Source organism: Tetrahymena thermophila, assembly GCF_000189635.1.
Source record: "Tetrahymena thermophila SB210 genomic scaffold scf_8254580, whole genome shotgun sequence".
NCBI classification, from domain to species: Eukaryota; Ciliophora; class Oligohymenophorea; order Hymenostomatida; family Tetrahymenidae; genus Tetrahymena; species Tetrahymena thermophila.
In genome coordinates this window covers 166380-189898 of record NW_002476351.1, presented here as the reverse complement: position 1 = coordinate 189898, position 23519 = coordinate 166380, and the positions used below count along the sequence as shown (strand labels likewise).

Below are 23519 nucleotides of genomic sequence, written 5' to 3'. Positions count from 1 at the left end.
TATTTTTTATATTAAAATTTTAGATAAATTAATTATTATTTATTATCTTTTATTCGTACCTTTAAGCTTATTTTATTTAAGGTTAATATAATCGTTTTTCCATTTATCTATTTATTTATTTACTTGTTTTATTAATTTATAACTCTTCATTCATTTTATTCAAGGTAAGCTATCTAAATTTTTATATCATTTTTTTTAATTATTCTTTGATTTTTTAATTAATTCATCCGAATTCCATCCATCCATTTCACATATTCAATCCTCTATTTTATTAAGTTAATATTTAACTAAATTTTTTTATTTCTTTTGCGAACTATCACTCTCCACAACAAATTACAATAGATAGATAAATAAATTCAATTAAATTAAAGGCTTATTCTTAATATTCTGATATAGTGTAGTCTTTTTAAATATTCCTTATAGAATTTGAACTATTCTTATAACTCCTTAACAGTTATTAAAAGGAGTTGTAAGAACGTTATCAGTCTATTACATTTTTAAATTAAAGTGTAAGATATTTTTACTCAAATGCAAACTATATTTATTTTAAATTCTATTGTTCCTAATTTTAGCAAATTTTATTAATCAAGCTCTGCGTATAAGAATACCATCACTCTAATTTGTTCATGCTTTTAACAAAGTAGATTTTTTTTCCCCTTGAATAACATATCAATTTCTTAATTTCAAGCCAAAAAACAAGAGTTATTAATTTAAATTAGATTGTATCTTTTTCTTCTATTTTAAAAAGCAAATCTTAATGAATGAATTTATTTACTAATCATCTCCTGAAACATAATAAATATCCAATTTTTCTCGAATTTAGATGGACTTGTTGCTTTTAAAATGGCTCAAGAAACAAATTTAACCGAGTATTTTTTAATTTTTATATTCTTTAAATTAGTAAAATTAAAATTTTGATATTTCTTTTAAGATATTAAAAATTTCACTTCATTAAATACAAAAATACAGCATATAGTTGCTATTATATTAAGCTAATGGTATTCTTAAATGCAGATTTATTTAGGCAAACAATATATTAGTAGTAAGTACAATTATTAATATGCCATATCAACATTAAGTTATCAAAAACAAATTTTAAAATAAGAATTTTTTTAAATATAAAAAGAAAAAATTATGTAAAATTAAAAAATAAAGAAAAAAGTAATTAAAATGTTACACTTAACAAATTAAATGCTTTATCTAAGCTATACAAATATATAATATTAAAAATATTTAATCCACTCATTTCCTCATATTTGAATGTTTAAAGTAAAATAGAAGTTAATTTAATTTAAATACCTGAAAAATAAATAATAGTAAATAAAAAAATATTTTTAAATTCGATTTTATTTAAAAATGATTCTATTTATTTTTTAACTTTTTAGTAAAAAAGAAGAAATAAATAGAAAAAAATAAACTTTGGATACATTAACTACATAATATAAAATTTGAAAAATGTGTTAACTATTTATTATTTTTTATTGTTCTTTTGCTTATATTTGGATATTTAAAATAAAATAGAAATTAATTTAATTGAAATAGTCTCAAAAATAGTAAATGAAAAAATATTTTTAAATTTGATTTTATTTAAAAATAATTCTATTTATTTTTCAACTTTTTAAAAAAAAAGAAGAAAGAAATAAATAAATAGAAAAAATAAACTTTGAATAAATTAACTATATAATATAAAATTTGAAAAATGTATTAACTATTTATTATTTTTTTTATTTAATTGAATTAATTAGTGGTTATCTAAGCTAGTTAGCTAGCCAGCCAACAAACAGTTAACTAGCTAACGAGTAGAATCATTCTAAGTAATATATATTTCTTTTTTATTTTTCTGAATAACAGCAAGACAATTATCAAGACTGCTAAATAACATGTTATCCACTTTATTTAGTATTCTCTGTTTCTACAATTTATTGTATTTCTTTAATTAAAACTACTTTTTTATCTTTCACTTAGCTTTATGGATTAATTGTTTTATCAGGATCACAACTCTTAGCCCTATTTTCTTAACTAGGGTTTGGAGACATCACTTCCTCCTTTTCTATCATTTTAGTTGTAGATGAAACATTCATTTAGCTTAAAATGGTTTTTCTCGAACCTCTTGATTTATTTGTTCTCTTTTTAGTAAATGTTCCACTGTTTGTCATCAAATTTTAATGAGAATGGTGCTAGCTATAACTTATAGGAGTACCTGTTTCACTGTCTTTCTTTTAAAAATTTATCAGCTAATCGTGACGGTATGAACGCTATCTCTTTTTTTTATATAAATCACTTGCTTTAGATTTTACATCTTCTTCTTGGTTAAACAATTAGCTTTTACTGTGACGGATCTTTTTCCTTTAAGTTTACTGTCCTTTTGCTATTTCTAACTTTAATATCCTTTAAATTTAAAATATTATTTTAGTCTACATTTTAATTAAATATTTTGAAAATTATTAAACGAATTTGAAATTTTGAAATAATTTCTTTATTTGAAAAAAAATTAAATAACTTTTTTATAAAGTTGTGTTTATATAATTAAAGAAAGTTTAATGTTTGCTTACTATTCAACTTTCAACTTTTCTTCGTTGACTGTTGCCTCTACTATTTCCTTGATAGCTTTTATATAATTTTAGTAACCTTCATATGATAGAGATTCTAGCTACTGAGGATCTAATTCTTGGACCACATCAAATTTAAAAGCATTATTTATTTTGACTTTTTCACTTTAATATTTTTTCTGAGTCTCATCATCTTGATCATAATCTTCATATTCTTCGTCATCTTCATTGTCATTTACTTATGTATCATCTTTTTTCTCATCGTCTTGATCACTTGATTCGTCTGATTACTAACCAAAATTATCATGGTAGTCTTCTTCCTCTTCATCATCAATTGAATTGCTATGCTCACTGTTTGATAAACTTTTACTTTCTTCATCTCCTTCTGTTAGAGCGTCAAATTAATAATTGTCTTCTCCCATTCTTAGAGAATCTCCTTCAGATTACTGCTCATTATTTACTTGTTCTTCATTATGTGAAGAATGTATTGTGACCAAATTAGATCTCTCGTCAATTTAAGCTTTAATTTTTCTCTTAGATTTTTTAGTATCATTTATTACAATCTTATTATCTAGATTTGAGCTACTTTAGCTTTAAGGTTATTCAGTTTAAATATCTTTTTAAAGCCCTTGCTCTTTAAAATTTTCAATTTATTATCCATTAACTTGAATTTCAAAACTTTTGATAGCAGTCTCTAATTCCTTTTAAATATTTTTTAGATTTACTTTTTCTTATTTTTGAATTACATCATGGTTTTAATTCTAACTAATTTAATCTTCTTAAATATCATTTTATTTACTTATTTAATTTTATTATATTTAATCTATAGAAGAGCTTACTGCATTAGAAATATCTCCTACAACATTTTAGTTTTTATGCAAAGTTTATTAGACATTAGATTGATCATTTGTAGCTTCTTAATTTATGTTTTATTTTTTCTCTTAAGATTGATCGGAATTTAATTGAATTTTATTTATGTTGAGTCCGTGGTGTGCTTAATAACTGATCAATGGTGAACCATTTTAATATTCTTTTAAAGCAGTTTGTCTAATATCTTCTATTTTCTTTATTGTATATTGGACAAAGCTTTTAGGGTGATTATTTTCAAGATCATTTAAGAAAAGACTTAAAAGCATTTTAGAATCTTTGTTAGAGATATGAGCTCCATTAGTTTAAACAGTTTAACCTGACTAATTTTGTGATAGATTTTTCTATAAGATTAACTAATCTTAAGTTTATTCATTATTTTATGTTTAATGATTAATAGGTTACTCGCTATTTAAAATATCAATAGAAGGAGACATTTTTCTGCTTGGAAAAATTGTTTCTATAGTTGAAATTTAAATTACAGGTTAGCAATTATTCTAAAGATTTTTTCCTTCTGTTGATATACCATTACTATTAGTTTGTTATTATCCATTTATGGCATTGCTACTGTTACTGTTATTGCTATTGTTGCTATTTATGCTGTTATTATTGTTAGTAGTATTGTTAATATTTTATATAGTGATATTATTATTATTATTATTATTATTATTAATGATGTTTAAATTATTATTATTATTATTATTAGTAATACTTATATTGCTTTAGTTGCTTATATTTTATGAATTAATTTGGTTGGGTTTAGTTTAGTTATTGATACTATTATTTTGTTGTGAGATAGAGTTTGATTTTGTAATTTAAATTTGATTTGTATCGGATAAGCAAACGCTGCTTTAGTGACTTCTGATTGTATTGAGATTGCTGCTTTCATTGTTTATATTTAAATAATTGCTATTTAATGCGTTTGTAGGACTGTCATTACTGTTTCCATTGACTGAATTAGCTTTTTATACAGAACTATTTGAAACTTTATCCTAAATTTAATCGTTTTAACTATTAATGTTTTAATTTTCTTCTTGATTTATATCATCGAGGAACTTTTACATAATTATATTTTTATTAACTTCTTAGCTGACAGAGAATTTATTAATGAGAGGTTTAATGACTTTATTAAAAGATTTGTATAGTTTTAGGGCATTGACACTCTTATCTGGAATGACAGACATGTCATCATTAATCATACTTCTCATGTAAGTTGTAACTACTCTATGAATGATGTTTACGCTCTTATCAATGTTTACGTTATTTATTTTTGGAATAAGATGCTCATCAGATTTTTCCATGAACCATGCTTGGATCATTCTGATATTTGAAATATACTAGATATACTTATTTTTCTTTTTATCGAGAGTCATATATTTAGAGCGTACAGCAAATCTTTGTCGATGTTTAGATTCCTTCTCAATACAGATAGTAAATGGAATGACGTATGGATACTTTTTCATCATACTAAACATAAATCTAGGAGTAAGGTGAACGCCTTCTATGATCATTGGCTCATTTTTTTTGGCATATTACATAATAACCTATTTATTTTTAAATTATAAAATTAAAAATAAAAAAGAATCCGCAAATCTGAAGATAGATATTAATTAATTAATTAAATAGAAACAAATGATTGATTATCATTTAAGTTTCAATAGATAAATTAGATCTATTAATTTTAATTAGAAACTGAATACTATATACCCACCACAAATAAAAATAATAATTAAAATAAAAGATATTTTTATGCGCGAATCTTCAATTAAGTATCAAAAGTGAAAAAATTGAATTAAAGTGGTAATTAATATTGAAATACTAATCAAAATTTCATTAATGAAAATAGAGCAAAAAGAATGAAAGATATTGGGAAAAGCATTGTTTAATTTAATTATTTCGCTGTTTAATGGCTTTTATTAAACTATGTTTATCTTTATTGATATTAGGAATATTTTATTTGAAGCTTTTTTGTGAGGAGATAATGCTATCAATGAAGGAGTTTTTTTCATCTTTAATTAGCTAATAAATTAAATTGCAAAACCTGGTTATTTAAGAGGTTTTTAAATATTAATATTGTTAATGTTTTTTGAATTACATTATTTTAACTCTATTTAGTTAATTTTAGTATTTTATCGAATTACCTAAGAAACTATAAAGGCTTATAGGAGTAAAGTATATCTATTTACCCTACTTGAAATTTTTAATTTGCTTTAAATTAATAAAATATTATGACTAACTAACTAATCTAGGATTTGTAAAACTCCATTATTGAGCACCTTAAAAACAAAAAAAATACTTATTTTAATAAATGAGCACTTGGCTTTTCTATTTAGTATAAAAGTTATTTAAAAATAATAACTTAATAAACTCTATTTCATTAAATTCAAATATTTGCAATAGCACTAAAAAAATTTATTTGTATTTAAATAGTAAATGATTTTGAATTTCATACATTTTCTAGCTTTTATTAAACTAACTTGCATTAGATCTTATAACCCTGTATGGTTTTCTTGGATTCCTTGGTAATTGTGTCATCCTTTAGTATTTTCCCCGCTTCGTATGTACTACTAAAAAGTAAGGGTTCTTCAGACTCCTCCATAAAATTTCTCATTATATGCCTAATGCTATCAGTACTCAATACTGTTGGAATCTAAAAACGGGAGGCAAGAATACTGGATAAAGTAGATTTACCTGTCCCTGAAGTTCCTCCAAGTAAAATAATCAAAGGATATTTTTTCTATAAGATTTACATGCACATATCAAAGTATTAAATGAGTTTTACAGGTGCATTTTCTTTATGAGGCTTAATGTAATTATTTGATTAAGCAAATTCTACTATTCCTTTATACAGCTATGATGAAAGCATATACGTTCTGGCCATTTTAAACTTTCCAAAAGCATCTTGCAAGCTTGGCTAATAATTACTTTGCATAGATACTATTTACTTATAATATTACTTTAAAATGTCACAGAAATAACTCGCATCTTTGTATTTAAATCCTATTAATTGAAGCGAATATTTAATGGTATCTAGTGGAAACACCTTTAAAGGCTTTTCTGATGGTTCATTTCCTTCTTGTTCCTTTTTTTTATTGTCAGAATCTGCTTGAATAATTTCATCGCTCTTCTTTTGGTTAGGAATCTAAGGTGTAAATGAATATACAGAATTGTTGCTCTCTTCATAAAGACTTTTAGTGGTATTTTAAGCTATTTGATTGCTATTCTAATTATTCAAAGCAGCATTTAAAGAAGATGGAGGATTGTGCTTTCCTTCGTTGCTTAATTCCTATTTATCTCCTATGGGCGCTACACTTTTATTGGGCTTAGAGGCTTTCTTTTGAGAAACGGCTTAATCTTCTATCAAATAGATTAAAATTTGCCTCTAGATTTCTTCGTTTTTTGCAATCATGGAGGAAATAAAGAAATCTTCTTTGTTAGCGGTGAAGTCAAATTTTCAATACTTTGAAAAGAAAAAGATGCAATTCGAAGTTAATTAAAAATACTATATTATTATATCACTTTTTGCAAAAAAAATTTATGATTTTACTCAATTAAAACTTTTTGGTGTTTTTATAATAATGATTTATCTATATTCCTATTATTAATTTAATTATCTAACTAACAAAAAAAAACAAAAAAATTAAATAACAAACATTCTATTCTAAATTTCTAACTCACTCTTTTGTTTCTCTTTTTATTTAATAGTCTTTATTTATTATTCACACTTCTTATCATTTACACCTTTCCAAAATTGCAACCACCCCCCTCCTCGAAAACTTTCATTTTTAAGTTAACGCTGTTGATTCTAATTTTAGAATGAAATAAATAAATCAATGAATCAATAAATGATCGAAATTTTGGCCAATTTGAGCTATTTCATATGCAATAAATTCAATCCATCAATCGATATCTGTTGAAAATTCTTAAGATATTAAAACTATGCAAAATAAATTTCATAAAAAAGCTAAAAATATTCTTAATAATATTTAATAAAAAATCGTTATTTTTTTTGTCAATAAAAATATTACCAAATCTTCATAAAAATCCTATTTTGTCTAATAGTTCATCAATTTTTTAATAACAAAAAAAAAATTGATAAAAATTTAATCACTAAATCAGTAAATTTCTATGTAAATAAATAATTGATTACCAAAAATCCTAATTTTTTTTTCTCCTAAAATAATTGCTAAACATTATAAATTTCAAAGTAATTTCTTTTTAAAATTTATACTTATAATAAAAATGCAAGTAAAAAATATTATTTACAAAATAAATATTGATTGCTCTATCTTTGATATTTTTGAGAAATAAAAATAAATTTTATTTTTATTAAATTAAAACGATTTTTTAACAAAAAATAATAAAATTTTATTATTTAATATTATTTTTAATTTGAATTTAAATTGCATCATCTAAAGAAATATTTATATTAAAATGCTAGAGATGCTACCACAATTAAATAAAATTGATTAAATGTGTTAAATAATAAATTAAATTAAACAATTAAATTGAAAGTGAAAGATTTTATATTTTTAAAATATTATTTAATCACTTTATAAATGACAACACATTTAATTATAAAATTATTTGATTTAGGAAAACATTTATTTCAATTAATATTTTTTTGAGTAAATTTTGATCTGAAATCAGGCACTCCTGTCCAATCAAAGTTGCCTCTTTCTTTTAATAGCTCATCTAATCTACCTACTCTTTCAGCACGCTCTAAGACATCCATACATCTGTTATAGTCATAGTAATTGAAAGAATATTTATCACTCATTCTAATGTAGGATTCCTCTACATCTTATGCGAAGTAGTTTTTGCCCACCCAGAAACCAAGAAGTGGTAATCCAATGTATTTTGTTGTATTTAAGATGAATCTGAAGTTTTAAATTTTAAAGTTAGGCATAAAAAATCTCATAAGAACTTGATCAACTAAGAGCACAGCACCAAAAGTACCGAAAGTAAAATTAGCTGTGGTATTTAAATATTTGAAATGCATCACCTTCAAGTATTCTTCGTCTTCAGGATCAATTACTTTGAATATGTCATTGTTTTCAAAAAAGAAGTTGAAAAACTCACTTCTATTTTAAGAAATCATATCGAAATGTGCATGTCTATGCTCACTAATTGATGGGTCTCTATTTTACTTTTTCATTTCTATTTTGGTATTTGTTAATTTACTGCTTTTATACTTTCAATCCAAATTTTTGTTAAATAGCTAATTCTATTTATCTATCTATTTACTTCCTTTTAAAACTTCTAAATAAATAAATAAACTTTTTCAATATAAAAATAATGTTTTTATATACTAATTATTGATCACTCTCACATAAATATCTTTAAGTTGATTTGAATTATAGTGTTCCTTTCTAGAAAGAAATTTCTGATTTATTCAGCCAAAAAGGTTTAATTACATTGACATTGTTAAAATATTAATTAAATTTTAATTTTAATTTATTTTACATATATTATATTGCATTTTATAATTTAAATCTAATTTTAGAATCTTCTCAAAATATTTTCCTTTTATCAAAATATTTAATTTAATTTAAAAAAATACATTTTTTGTTATCATTCTATTTATCAAATATTAAACTAAATAAAATCATTAATTAAGTTTTACTTTAAATTTATAATAAAACTAAAATTTTTATATTTGCTCTATAAAATAGTTTAACATTCTGTTAAACATGTAATATCTATCAAATAATAACTTATTTAATATATAATGATTTAAAATATTGTAATATCAGCTTTCATAAACATATCTAAATTTTAAAAACTTTTTAAAAAATGGATATTGTGTCAAATGGGAAGATGTTTTAAAAAAATTATCAATTTTTATTTAAGTAAAACAATAAAATTATAAGTTTTAAATTAATATTTTGTTAAATTCACCAAGATTGGACAACTATTTTCAAAAATTTATCTTTTATAAATTCATTTTTTAAAAATTTAAATTATTTTTATTAACTAAGATAATAAATATTGAATTATATACAAAAGATAAACAAAAATCAATAAAATAATTAAAACTATGAAATAAACTTTATAACATTTGAAAATATTAAAGTTTTACCTATCTCTTCATTTGATACTTTTTTACTTTACAATTTATTTTAAATTAATAAACATATTAATTATTTTCCAGCTTAACAAATAATCTAAATATAAGAACTACATCCTTAAAATTATTGATTGATTTAAATAAAAAATATTAATTTAGATTAGAATTTTTTTAATAAAAATTGTTTTACAAAAATTTTATTTAAATTTATAAATTAGATTTAATTAACCATAAATTTAGTATTTAAAATAAAAAAATTCTATTTTTTTGTTAAAAATTAATTTTAAGATGGAATTTAAAAAATTTATACTAGAACAAAAATTAATAATTAATAATGAGAACCATTTTCTTAATAATGAAAGTAAACTTTTCTAATAAACGAAAAATGGCTAAAAAAACATAGGAAATCACTATTTAATACATAATTAAATTGACATCATCATCCATTTTTATTAGAATCATAAAAATTTTAAGTACTTACAACAAAAATATTTTGAGTTTAAGATAGCTTAAAAAGTTAACGAACTTGGTTTTTTTAATTAAATTTAAAATAATTTAGTTATAGCGAGTAAATTATTGATATAAATTTCAAATTTTTAATACCATGAAAATTCTTTAATTTAGTGGCAATTTTATTTAATTCAATTTTTTTGAATTAAATTCTACATGCCCTTCTTTGTTAATTATTTAGTAGGATTTATATGATTCGGTGATTGAAAATAAAAAAATCCACACATCAAATACTACAACAAAGCTGAAAAAGTATTATTTATCTTTTCACTTATTAAATTACTTTGAAGAGAAGTAATCAGCATTAGTGTGCCCTCTTTTATTATATAATTGTATTCAAGTAACTTTATTTTTAAGTAAATTGATATATTGATTTTAGAGAAGGCTGTTTCTATACTCGAATGAAGAACAAAATGTAAAATAGTAATTGTAAAATTAAATTAACTGTTATCAATCAAAAATCCATAATATCAAATTAGATAAATTATTTATCAATTGTAATTTACTATAATAAATCTTGAGAGATAAACAAAAATTACTTTTTTATCATGATTTAAGATTAAGTTACAACCAAAGTTACTTAGAAAGATATAGACGAAGACACAACCCTTAAAACAGAGACTATCAGTAGAGAAAAAAAGAACTTAGTATTTTTAAAGCCAAACGCCTCGTTAGCTCTATAACTTCTTCAGCAAACTAAGCCTTCATCTCATTCAAATGAAAAGCTAGTTATAAACAATAAAATTATAAAAGATTTGTTGAATGAGAACAAGAAAGGAAAAACTCAAGATATATTACTTTCTTAAAGTGACAGTAGCACAACCAAATTATAGTAGCATTTGTAATAAAAAATTTAAAAGAATTCAAATCAAAAAAGGAGTGATGATACTTTAGATCAAAATGTGTAAATAGTAGGAAAGCAAGAAGATGATAGTAGAATACAAAATCAAAAATCTAAGCAGTATAAATTTTGCTTATTAAAATAATTTTAAATAATGATTTAATTTATAAAAATAGAGAAAGCTAATTAAATGTCAAAAGAATGAGGCAAATGACTGAAGATAGCACTTGCAATCAGTAAACATAAAATATAAATAGCTATTCTAATCTTGGTTCACCAATTGATTCAAAAAAGATACCATTAAGATTAAATGAGTCAAATATAAATAAAAGGAGCAGCGTTTAATTGAATCAAAGAAATTCAAAATAAAATATCTCAACTCCATTTTCATTCATATAGATAAGCGCTAAATTTAGAGATGATTCAAAGTAAAACTAAGGAAATGTTTCAACTAATAGCAATGGAAATTTAACTTAAAGCCAAATGCATAAATTAGATGATGCTTATAAAATTAAAATTAACAACATGAGTAATTCAAGTAGAAGGATTAATGGTTCAGATATTACATCTGTTAAAAGTCTAAGGGAGGTAAAATCAAATGATTAGACCAAATAAACCTCCAAAATAATAGAAAATTCATATTTAAATTAGAGAAACTTAAGCACAAACATGTAAAGCAGTTCCTCAATATATAATGCTAGAAATTCTATTACTTAATAATTCCAAATACAGACTTAACCTAATTTCAACAGAAATTCAATACCTTCTCCAACAGGTTTTTTCGAAGGCTTTTCAAAGATAAATTAGAATTATTATCCTTCAACTACATTAGGAGTTGAATCTACCAGATCTTAAAATAAAGATAAATTTTTAAATACACTTAAGATTAACAATGTTAACACAGATGACTAAGATAATAATATACCAAGTCTGCAGTCAATATAGGCTAATCTCTCAAATCCGCCATCATCATATTCTCAAAAACACCCTTTAGTTAAGCCCTTCACTTAAATTGATTTGTCACAAGTCCCACCAACATTAGGTTCTATAGGAGAGATATTAACTTTTAGGAGTAATATAAATAATAATGTTCATAGTAGTAAGCAAGGACAAAGTACTACTGCTTCAATTAATTTAAATATAAATGGAGGATTTAACTCTACTAAAAGCAAAAAATTCGCATAATCTTTCACACAATTAACAAAAATAGTGACATCAAAATAGTCTCCTGATAAATCTCCAAATAATTAAAATAATCAGAATGAAAATATGTATTTCAAAAATGAAAATAACGAAAAAAAACAATTTTTTATAAAAATTGTAAAAGAGGATTAACCAATTTAAACTTAACTTGAGTCTTCTTTGAAAAAGGAAGTGCCTTCAGCCCTATCAGAAGGTCCTACTTCCAGATAGGAGCTAATTCAAATGCAAAAGTGGTTTTAAAATTAGCTAAATTAAATTTAGAAAATGAATAATTCAAAAAAAATAGATCACTTATCCTCATTAGTAGAATTAGCTTGCCAAGAGTTGCTAAGATAAATATCTATAGAGTGTTAAGAAAGAGGAGACCTACTCCAAACTGTAAAAAAAAATTTATAACTATTAAATTTATTTAAAGATAATTTTGTTAATGTTAATCAAATAAATTCAGGTGATGAAATATCAAGTTTTTTCTTTGAGAGAATAGATAGAAAAGTAGAGAGTTGACTTTGAAAAAATTAAGAAACAATAAAAAGACGAATATCTCGAGTCACATAAAACCTATGAAGGAATTTTTCAATCTAAAGATGAAGAAATTAATAAATTAAAAAGCTAATTGTCAGAATTACACACTAAACTCAAAGAAAACATCACTCAAATGGAAGATAAGATTTAAAGCGATAAAATATTAAGAGACTAGTTGACTAAATTTAAAGAATTAGTAACTTATATGAAATAAAAATAAAGTGAATCTCAACTTGAGAACCACAAATTAAGAAAGAAAATTAAGAAAGTTGGTAATAGACTCAAAGATGATAAAAAGGAAACAAATACTTCTGCATTTAGCAAAGGTCAGCACTAACTTGATAGTGGAAGCAAAACCAACTAGACTAATACAGAATAAAATAATAACTAATCTAATGAAAGCTCTATAAATAGTGAGTAATAAGATAAAATAAATAAATAAATTAATTAATTAATTTTATAAAATTTTAATTAAAAAAATTAAATTTGAGAAATATTTTTTAATTTAACAAAAATTTCTTTTAATTCAAATTAAAATTTTATCGAAATTATTTTCATTTAATTTTGAATTAAAAAAAGTTTGTTTATAGTTGATGAAAATAAACCTAGTGAACGTTTGATAAATATTGGAGGAGTTAATGAAAGTATTGAGAAACTTAATTATGTAAGATATACAAATCCTGAAGATGTTAAAAAGTTAGAAGTTATTTAAACTCAAACTGGAGCATCTCTACTTGTGCTTAATGATATGAGAGAAGCTGAGGTACAAACTGAATTAGTTAATTTGCTAGATGATGAATACGATAGCATTCTTTAAGATAAACTCACATTTGATTAGTTTATGTATAAAGTAGAAAATCAAGAGGCTTAAGTAGAGTATTTAAGGCAAAGGGAAATAAATTTAATTGAGTAAATAGAATCTCTTAAGGCATAGATGAGCAGAGCTGACGAATAGTAAACTAATGCCTTTTAAAATTTTTAAATTACTTCCCCACTTATTTTAAATGCTGCTTCCAGCGGTCGCTATTCTGGATAGGATTTTGATGTTTCTTCTTTAGCATCTTTTACTCCACATTTAAAGAAAAAAGTTGATACAGTTGATACTCTCCTTACAGAAAAATATAAAAATATCATGTAAAAGCTTAACTTAGATAGTAAAAACGTTTCAGAATCCGTTTCAAGCGATTCCAGCTTCGATGAAGACGAAGAAGATAGCCCTGTGCCAATAAGCAAGGACGAAAAGGCTGCCAGAAGAGCAAAGAGATAAAATCTTATAAAAGCTGTCCAAAAGAAAACAAATGTACGTTAGCTTGGTGAAAAAGTAATTAGATCCTTTGTTTTTTTTTATTAATTATTTTTTATTATTAGATAAACTAAGTAGAGTCTCTTTTCAATGATATAGGTAGATAGATTGTTGAAAAGGTAAAGAAGAATAAGTATTATAAATTTAGAAATTTTATGCCTCTTCCTACTCTACTGAAATAAATTAATTTGGTTTACTTGGAGAGGATGAGAATGATTAATGAAAATCCGAGAATAAAAGAATAAGAATGCAGCAATTTTACTTACTTCTTCTTAACAAAACTTTATGGTTTTAAAAAAATAGTTGACTAAAAGTTTATCATTTTTATGCTTTCAATTAAGAAATATCTTTCAATATTAAGAGTAAACATGTTTGCTAGATTTATTGGTCTAATTGAAAATAGAACGCTAAATTTCTCTTTAGATGAATGTAATAAGTACATTGAAGTTCTCAATTATGTATTTAATATATCAACCTTTGGATAGTAGCCAAACCCTATTGAAAATGACCCACATTATATGATTCCATTTATTAGAGCTATGGCTTTTGTTGGTAAAAATTCAATAAATTTTCTACAAATTTTGATTAATTTTCTATTTTTATTATCAAGGAAATTTTGTTGACTCAAGAATGACATATGAAGAATAGACAGAGTTTAAAAAAGATATTGAATCTTTAAAAGAAGTCGACTATAAAGGAGTTCACACAAATGGCTTAATTGACTTTGATATCTTTTTGAACAAAATGCTGGCTAAGTATAGATAATTAGTCAATAGGGCTAAAACTTATGTCATAAATGCATTCGCTGCTTCAGATTTAGATGGTAACGGAGTCTGTAATTTGGATGAATTTTTAATTTTGAACAGACATATTGAAGTTGATATTTATGATGAAGATGTTTTGACTTAAATTTTCTAAGAAAATGCTGATAGAATAATAGATAGCGAGCCTAATCTCTCTTTTGATAAGTTTGCTGTAGTGTGTGTTGATTACAATTTGTTTTCAGATGAGTAATAAGATAAATTTTTAGGAATACGTCACAAAAGAGAAATAGATTTTAAAATGTAAGAACTTTAAACTGAATGGATATTTAGAAGACGAGAGTTAAAAGCAATATTTGAATAGTTAAATTTAATTTCACCCTAATAAAAAGAAAAATGGCTCTAAATTATTGATGTCTTAAATGATAAGCTGCAAAGTGCAGCTTAAGATGAATTCAAACCATTGCTTATTGCTTATAAGATATTGTAAAATGAATCTAAAACCTTGCTTTCTCTTGAAGAAGAAGTCAAAAGAGATGAAGAGCTGCTAAATTAATACCATGAAAAGGCACTAAAAGATTAAAAAGAGTAGCAGAATAGCTACTAAATTTTAGACTAGTCAAGTCGTCTTTCAGAAAACAATTCTCCTAAAATCCCTAAGAAGAATAGAAGTGGTGGCAATTCAATCACTTAGATGCTTCAGATTCCTATTGGAAACAGTATTATAAATTTGAGTGGCCAGAAAAGAGTTTCTTAGTATGCAACTTAAAATTAATAATCAAGTTTATCTTAAATACCTTAAGTATTTACATTTAGTAATCCCTCTTTAACTGGTTAGTAAAGCTCTACTTCAATCACTAATGGTGTTTCTTCTTAAGCCAGCACTACAAATATAGAATAAAATTTAAAAGATGCTAATTTTATAGAGTTAATGCTTTAAAAGCTTAAAAAAGTGCAAAATAAAGAAAAGTTTTTGGTAAACATTTTATTAAAAAATGGAGTGGATGAACCAACTGAAAATGATATCAACTAAATTTAAAATATAATATTGGCCTTAGATTAAAATACTGCTTCTAATGAGCAATAACAAAATGTTAAATAAATACTTTTCTCATTTCTTATGAGATAAATCAACCAAGCAAAAAAAACTTCAAATTCTTAAACTCTAATTTAATGAAAAGATTCAAAAATTTATTTTAATTTTTAAATTCAGAATTTTTATTCTATGACAAAATAAATAAATTATAGATACAACTTTCATTCATATTTATTTTCAAAATAAAAAATTTGATAAAATATAATAAAGAATTCAACCAGAAAATACTAAAAGTTATTTATTTTAATTGGTGCTTATGCACTTATTTATAATATTTATTTATATGAAAAAAAAAAAATTTCTCTATACTTGCACTATTCATGTTAAATTAAAATATTTTGATTTCAAAAAATACAAAAATTTATTTTTAATTTTATTTTTCGTTAAAATTTTCAATAGAAAACAGTGAAAAACTGCTTTTTGATTCTTATTCTTCTCTAATTTATATTTTTTTTCATTATTAGAATTTCCTTTTTTGAAAAGTAATCCCAAAATCAAGTATTTTCTAATTAAAGAAGTCAAAATACTTACTTGATATTAAGCAACATATTATTATTTGATTTTATTAATAAATTAAAATAATACACTTTTTAACTTTTTTTTGTTTAGAGGAATAACTAACTCACTATCTATAATTTTACTATAAAAAATTTAATAAATGAGCTATTTTTGAAAAATACTAAAAATAATATATTGTTGTTAATTCTTACTAGATATCTTTGATTTAATTGATATTTCAAATAAAATAAATATTCTTTTAATTTTCCAAAGTTATTTTATTGTCAGAAACTATTTAATTGTATTATTTATTGAATGAAAGTTATATTATTAATATAAAAATAAGCTATTGATTTCAATAAAATTATATCTCAGTTAATTAATTGTTTTATTTTTTAATAATTCTTGTTTATTTGAATTTATGGAAATTGTTCTATTTCAATTGTTAAAAAGATGGTTCTTGTAAAAAGTTAAGAAATTTATGCTTGTTTTATTATTCTGAATACATAAGTACATACATACATACATACATACATACATACATACATACATACATACATACATACATACATACATACACACAATCATTCCAATCGTTTTACAGAGTGAATAATTATAAAATTATGAATAGTAATTAGAATTTTTGATCACTTTTTGCAAAGTAATAGACTTAGTGGGAAGTGTCTTATTTAGAATTAAACAAATTGAAATTATCAAATTAAATTAAATGTTTGATTGATTGTTTGTTTGTTTTTGTTATCTATTCTGATAGAAATCATCATGTTTGATAATTAAATTACTAAGAAAAAAAAGAAAATTATTCAATTAAGGTGTAAAAATTAATATTAGTTATTAAAGAAGTAAAAATGAGTAACAAATACCCGAATCTGCAGGATTAGGTTAGGGGAAACGAGTAATAGGTTAATTAAGATGATGAATATGAAAATATAGATTATGTTGAGGACGATGAAAATGACAATATTTAAGATAGAAACAATGAATAATATGGCCAAAATATGAGAAACAGTAAGTATAATCAAGATGTTCAAGAATTACCAGCTATAGATATAAATATGCTAAATAATTATTTTAAACCTGATCCGTATTTAGAGGGGTTGGTTGTTGATATTGTAGATTATTCAAGCAAAACTGATTGGTATTTATTATTCAATTTAACTTCAATTCTCAGTTTTTTGGAGAATATTTTCCATAACTTAGCAGTTTGTTTTCTTATTGATATCAATAATTATTTAAAAAAGGGGCATTGTTGAACATGTTTTGTATCAAATAAAGTCTTACAAAAAGGGAAAAGAGTCAGATTTTATTATAGTATAAAGGAGATATAGCGATTTTGAATGGTTAGTCAAAGAGTTTGAATAGAAATATATTGGAATTATTCTTCCTCCTTTGCCTGAAAAGAATGTTCTTTCAAAGATTAATTTTCAAAAAGTCGATTTAATCAAAAGACCTGAATTTTTGTAGGACAGACTTACTTGCTTGAAGGCTTTCTTAAAAAAAGTATTAGACCACCCTAAACTTTCAAAAACAAAAGAATTTAAATCATTTATTAGGGATAGTGATAATGTAAAGATTAGTTATTTATTTCTACTGGAAATGTAATTAATTTTATTATTAATTAGGATTTTTCAAAGTTCAAGGAGAAGTCCTTCACCCAGAGACAAAGTGCTAATGAACCTATTGGAAGTGGAATGATAAAAAAATTTTACAATTCTGTTTCCACAGGCCTGACAACAGCAGTAGATTATATTTCCGGCACAAGATAAAAGAAGGAAAGATAAAAAACTAAAGAAGATGAAAAATTTGAAAACTATGAGAGATATTATTAAAGTTAAAAAGAAAAAATATCAGAAACTACAAGATGCTTACATCATATCTTTGAGTTCAAAAAGAAGCAAGCAGAAAACATGACATAATTCTCTGCTATTCTAGATTAATTAAGTAAAAAATTCAGAATTTTTATATTATTTTTTTATTTTAAAATAATTATAGAATAATTTAAGCTTATCATTTACCTTTTTATTTTTCAATTATAATTAATCCATCAGAGAGTTAGAAAGGAGTTTCTGAATTGAAAGATACTACTTATAAGGCTTCAGAGTAACAGGCTAAAAATTCAAACGATTTAATTTCTAGTATCGAAGGACCACTTAAGGTAAAATCATATTTTTTAAAACAATTTCTTTAAATAATTATATATTATTTAGGAATAAATCAAACACTTTGACTCTTGTCTTGGAATTTTGAATCATAGAAAGGAGCTCTTGTTAAAAATATTTGAAAATTAAGTAAAAATAGAATACCTATTAAGACAGGCTGGAAAACAAGTAATCAAATAAATTTATATAGTATTATTTTAATCATAATATTATTAAAGGATGAAATAGATAATTTAAGAGATGAAGTTGAAAATGATGAAAGGAGATTGGCAACACTTTAATACTTTTTTTAAGAAGATAATGACTACTTTAAAAACATGATATAGTAATAAATTAAAGAAATTTTACAATCTTTTTCGGGTAAATCTATAGAGCATTCTTAACATGTAAAATTTTAACCCAAAACTAAAAAACTAAATTAAACTTTTTAATATTTTAAAAGATGGCTAGAATCTGGTAAAACTCTAACTGATTCAACCTATACTAGACTTAATTCTATATTTAAATACTTAATAATACATAAATTATAAATTTAACTGCTCTATATAAAATATACATTTAAATGTTAAGAGTTGCTTATATTTTTTAATTTGGTTTTTAAATTATTTTTTTGAATCACAAACATTTTTATTTTGGTTTTATGAAAAATGTTAATTTTGCAAGATAAAATAAGAAAACTAATTAATAATTATTTATATATAAACATTAAATTTGTTAAAATATAATAATTATCATTTTAAATTAAGTGAGAGAACTCATTTTATCAATTTAAACTAGAATTTTTCAATTTTGAATTTTATCTATTTTAAGAATGAAATTTTAGATTGTTTTTTAAAATGTAATTTCAACTAAATTCTAACAATTTTAAAATGAGATTTTGTTATTTTAAAAAGATAAATATTTAATTTTAAATAAATAATGCTTAAAGTTAGAAAGAAAATATAATATTTTACTTAAAATATTCAATGAATACTCTAATAATTAGCTTGTTATTTATATAAATATAAATCAATATTTTGTTTGGATGTAATTGTTCAATTTTAATAGTAAATAAATATAATATAATTTTATTTTAAGTCAATTATCGAACACATTTTTTGAAAAATATAAGTTCTACTTATTTTTATTTTATTTCACTGATTTAAAAATTTCTTTATTTACTGGCTTTTATTGTTTCTATTTAAATTTAAAATAAAATCATCTAGATTTTTCGTATAAATTGATCAATTTAAAAAATAATTGTTACTTTATCGTTTGTTTATATAATAATAATATTACTTACTTGTGCAAATGTCTTAAATAAAGTATTATAAAAAAACATAAATTTACAAATTAATAAAAATATTTATAATTATCATTAAGTTAGTTAAAATTTAATTAGTTAAATTAGTATTTTATTTATTTAGAAATTGAAAAATAAAATCTGAATATAAAAAAATAATATTTATCAGTTAAGTAAGTAAGTATGATTTATTAGTATTCATCAGGCTAAATTATTTATTTTTATCTATTTTTAAATACTTAATTGGATAAAATATTTATTAATATCTAAGTTTTTTTTAAGTTTAAATTGATATTTAAAAATTTTGTTTTTTTAATTAATAAACAATATTTTATTAAAAATTTTGTATTAGAAGAAATTATTTAGGAATTTATTTGATAAAATCTCTTAACTTATCTATCTTAAAAAAAGAAAGATTTCTTATTAGAATATATTTTATATTTTAGTTATTTACTGATGGAAGGCTGGGTATAAATAAAGAGAGGATGGTTCTGGTAATAAAGATATGGATTCATCTCATAATAAGGAAGTTTTAAGTATTTTGATGATCAGGCTATGACTAAATTAAAGAGAGATTTTAGGTTAAAAGATGTATAAATTGTACAAGATAGAATGAATAAAATTATTAAATTTTTATAGGGTAGTAATGAATCGTTATAAATAAAAACAGACTTACATGAACTTTGGTATTAAAAATTAATTTAGGCAAAAGTTTAATCTATGAATATCTCTTATATTCCATAGTTTTAAGCTTAAGAGTTTATCAGAATGAATGAGTAAAGTCCAAACGTTTAATTGTTAGAATAATAAAACATTAATCCAAATGATGCAGTTAGTCCTCTATAGCTGGCAAATACAAATTAGTATACGAATATGCAATTATAAAGAGATTAATATTAACCTTACCAATAATAGAATTAATTTAGAACTAATTAGCTTTAAAATTAAAACCAAGTTTTTTAAGAAGAAAATAGGCAAAATGGATTATAATAATTAGCTTAAAATCCATATTAATAGATAATTCGCTAAAGAAATGTTCCTTAATCTATCAATCCAAGCAATTAAATCTAGCCGTAAAACAACTTAAATTCCTAAAATAATTAAAACAAGAGAGAAGTTGACTATAATATTTAAAAAGAATAACAATAACAAAAAAAAGACTAAGGTGTCTTTAGCAAGATAAAAGACTTTATAATAGGTAATTTAAGAATTTTAATTTTAATTTAACAGCAACCAAATAATAATAAATAAATATAATAGGTAAAAAAGAAGATTATTATGATGAGAAATTTGTAAGTGAACTTAATAACAATATCAATTTAAAAATGCAAGCAAAGCAAAAAATTGAGGAAATAATTTTGCCTATTACAACTTAGACAAGTCTATTCAATTACGAGCAATATTCTAGCACTGTTTAATATAACTTTATGCAATATATTCAGCTTTAGAATATTTTTGATTAATAAAGAAATTCTTTCCCAATAAAAATGTCTCTCTCAATATTTCTAATGTTCATAATTGTGTTTAATCTTATTTAATGGTAGAAAAATTAGCTCATTTTCACTTTTTGTTCTATAATAATATCTTAATTATGTGTTTTCTTTTAACATTTGAAGTCTAAATAAGTTGCTATCAAATGCAATGTCTAAGCGTTCACTTCAGTGCCCGTGAATATCAGTAAAATGTATACAATCAATCAGCTTTTAGAAAAACTTAGTTAAATCAACAAGAATTTAAGCATCTTTGAACAAGAGAAAAATAAAGAGTTATTTATTTTAGACAAAAATATAGAATTTCAATCTGTTTACTAAATACAAATTAAAGACTCTAAAATGTTTTCAATTACAATATTCACCAAAAACTATGAGTATCTTGACTCAATCATAGAAAATTTTACTTCGAATTTTACCTCTAAAACTGGCATCTGGAAAGAAAGTGTGCAGTAAAACATTATTTCAAATTTGATTATATATATTTATTATTTAATTTTATTAATATTTTGAAGCTTTTTATAATTTGCTTTTAATTATGACTGCAAATATTTTATTTTTAGTATTATTTAATATTATAATCTGTTTAAATATTATTAATTAATATAATAAAATTTTAAAAATAAATAAATAGAAGACCTCCTCCTAACTACAATCCTGTTTTAGATGTAATAGGGTAAAAAATATGGATGTACTTTTCAAAGTATTAAGTTTATAAAGAAAATGTAAGAGAACCAGTAAACTAGTACCTTTATGTGATTTTTTGCATTTTAAAAGATAATTGGTAATTTTCATATGAGATATTTTGTCTAATTTGGTTACTGCTTAGGTTAAAAAATCAGTAAGAACAATTTAATTGGAGCTATTATTCTAATTGGTTCTTACTTATTAATTATGGAATAACTTTTACCAAATTAACCTTTTACCTTGAAGAAATATTTTTAAGCTTAAGGACTGATATTAAGAAATATAAAAAAATTAATGAAAAAGCATATAATAATTACTATAAAAAAGATATTTATAAGATAGCTTTTAATTAAGAAGAGATTTAAACCTAAGATAAAATAAATGATTTTGAAGTTTTATTTGTGTGTGTATCACTTTTTGCAAGTTTTGTCTTTAGAGACTCCTTTAATGTGATACAAATAATTTTATTACCTGCTTTAAAACCTAGTTTCTTAAAAAGATATAGCTAATTTTATTAAATAATGGTTACAGTGCCATTTGTGATAACGTATTTCTCATATAAGGTGATTTTTAACTCTGTAAAGTACACAATTTGTGGAATTTTTGCAATAGTACTATTTTTCATTAAATTGTTTGAGGTTTTATGCGGCACAAGGAGCAGATCTGGAATTAGTTCATAAAGATAATAAACATCTTAAGTTAAATTCTTCTAAGCAAGCAGTATACAAAATTACTAACAATAAGAATGTTCAATCTGTTTGGAATAATACTAGTCAGCAAATGATTAAGTTTTTTGTTGTAAAAATAAGCACTATTATCATAAAGATTGTATTATAAGATGGATGAATTCAGGTAATTTTTCTGCAACAAGAAAATGTCCTCTTTGTAGAATAGATCTCTTAAATTGAATATCCATTATAAAATTATCGATTTTGTTTGTTTAAATAATTTTAAAGTAATAAATAAGCTTAAAGTTATTTCACAAAATAAAATCTATTTATCAAAAATATTATTATGAACTAACTATATTTTATAATTAAATACATAAAATTATTTCATATTAATCAAAAGTATCAAAAATTAAAAAAATGTTCCAATAACTTACTTAATATTTCAAATTGTTAAATAAATTTAAATTTTTATTTTAGATAATCTCATCAAGTTTGATAAGAAGTAAATAAATTAAATAATTTATGGCAGGGATAATTAAAATCAGAATACATAATTTTCTATAGCCTTTAGGTGATTTATATATTATTAAGACCTAAGCTATTTATTGCAAAAAATATATATTTAACCCTATTAATTTAAAAAATATTTTTAAAAAGTTTGAATTTATTTTAAACTTAAAACAAATATTTTAAAACCTTTACATAATAAAATTAACAAATAACAAATTTAATTAATATTAAAAAATAATTAATTAAATTTTTTCAAATAAAATATTTATTAAATTTCTATAAATTAGCTAATCCTTTTATAATGAATTAATGGAGATAGTGTATTCATTTTATTGCATTTATTTATAGATAATATTTTGTTAAAATATAGATTTTGTAAATACCAAATGATAAATTATGAAATTTTATTTATTATTGAGTAAACAAATAAAAAGCTTAATTAATAATATTAAAAAATAATTTATTTCAATTTATTCAAATAA

At 22.5% G+C, this 23519-nt stretch overlaps 5 protein-coding genes across 5 annotated transcripts; 3 read left to right on the top strand and 2 right to left on the bottom strand. All coding sequences in view use genetic code 6, as the record gives it.

The window, feature by feature from the left end:
• Positions 1–1862: 1862 nt before the first annotated feature.
• Positions 1863–6825, bottom strand: TTHERM_00589950 (AAA domain protein; the record flags this gene model as incomplete). Its single annotated transcript, XM_001019903.3, has 3 exons — positions 1863–2388; positions 2553–4960; positions 5869–6825. The coding sequence occupies 3 exons, from the start codon at positions 6823–6825 to the stop codon at positions 1863–1865; spliced, it is 3891 nt and encodes a 1296-aa protein (XP_001019903.2).
• Positions 6826–8025: 1200 nt separating this feature from the next.
• On the bottom strand, positions 8026–8574 carry TTHERM_00589930 (transmembrane protein, putative; the record flags this gene model as incomplete). Its single annotated transcript, XM_001019901.3, has 1 exon — positions 8026–8574. One exon carries the CDS (start codon positions 8572–8574, stop codon positions 8026–8028), a length of 549 nt encoding a protein of 182 aa, XP_001019901.1.
• A 1970-nt stretch (positions 8575–10544) lies between these two features.
• TTHERM_00589920 (hypothetical protein) lies at positions 10545–15803 on the top strand (the record flags this gene model as incomplete). The annotated part of the gene is made up of 6 exons (XM_001019900.1): positions 10545–10957; positions 11014–12418; positions 12489–12979; positions 13142–13883; positions 13931–14417; positions 14476–15803. 6 exons carry the CDS (start codon positions 10545–10547, stop codon positions 15801–15803), a joined length of 4866 nt encoding a protein of 1621 aa, XP_001019900.1.
• Positions 15804–17086: 1283 nt separating this feature from the next.
• On the top strand, positions 17087–18869 carry TTHERM_00588921 (sorting nexin 1; the record flags this gene model as incomplete). Its single annotated transcript, XM_001470837.2, has 7 exons — positions 17087–17376; positions 17480–17804; positions 17861–18179; positions 18287–18393; positions 18446–18565; positions 18616–18783; positions 18840–18869. 7 exons carry the CDS (start codon positions 17087–17089, stop codon positions 18867–18869), a joined length of 1359 nt encoding a protein of 452 aa, XP_001470887.2.
• A 1266-nt stretch (positions 18870–20135) lies between these two features.
• TTHERM_000588920 (zinc finger, C3HC4 type (RING finger) protein) lies at positions 20136–22764 on the top strand (the record flags this gene model as incomplete). The annotated part of the gene is made up of 3 exons (XM_012798567.1): positions 20136–20877; positions 20940–21621; positions 21804–22764. The coding sequence occupies 3 exons, from the start codon at positions 20136–20138 to the stop codon at positions 22762–22764; spliced, it is 2385 nt and encodes a 794-aa protein (XP_012654021.1).
• Between the last annotated feature and the right edge of the window lie 755 nt (positions 22765–23519).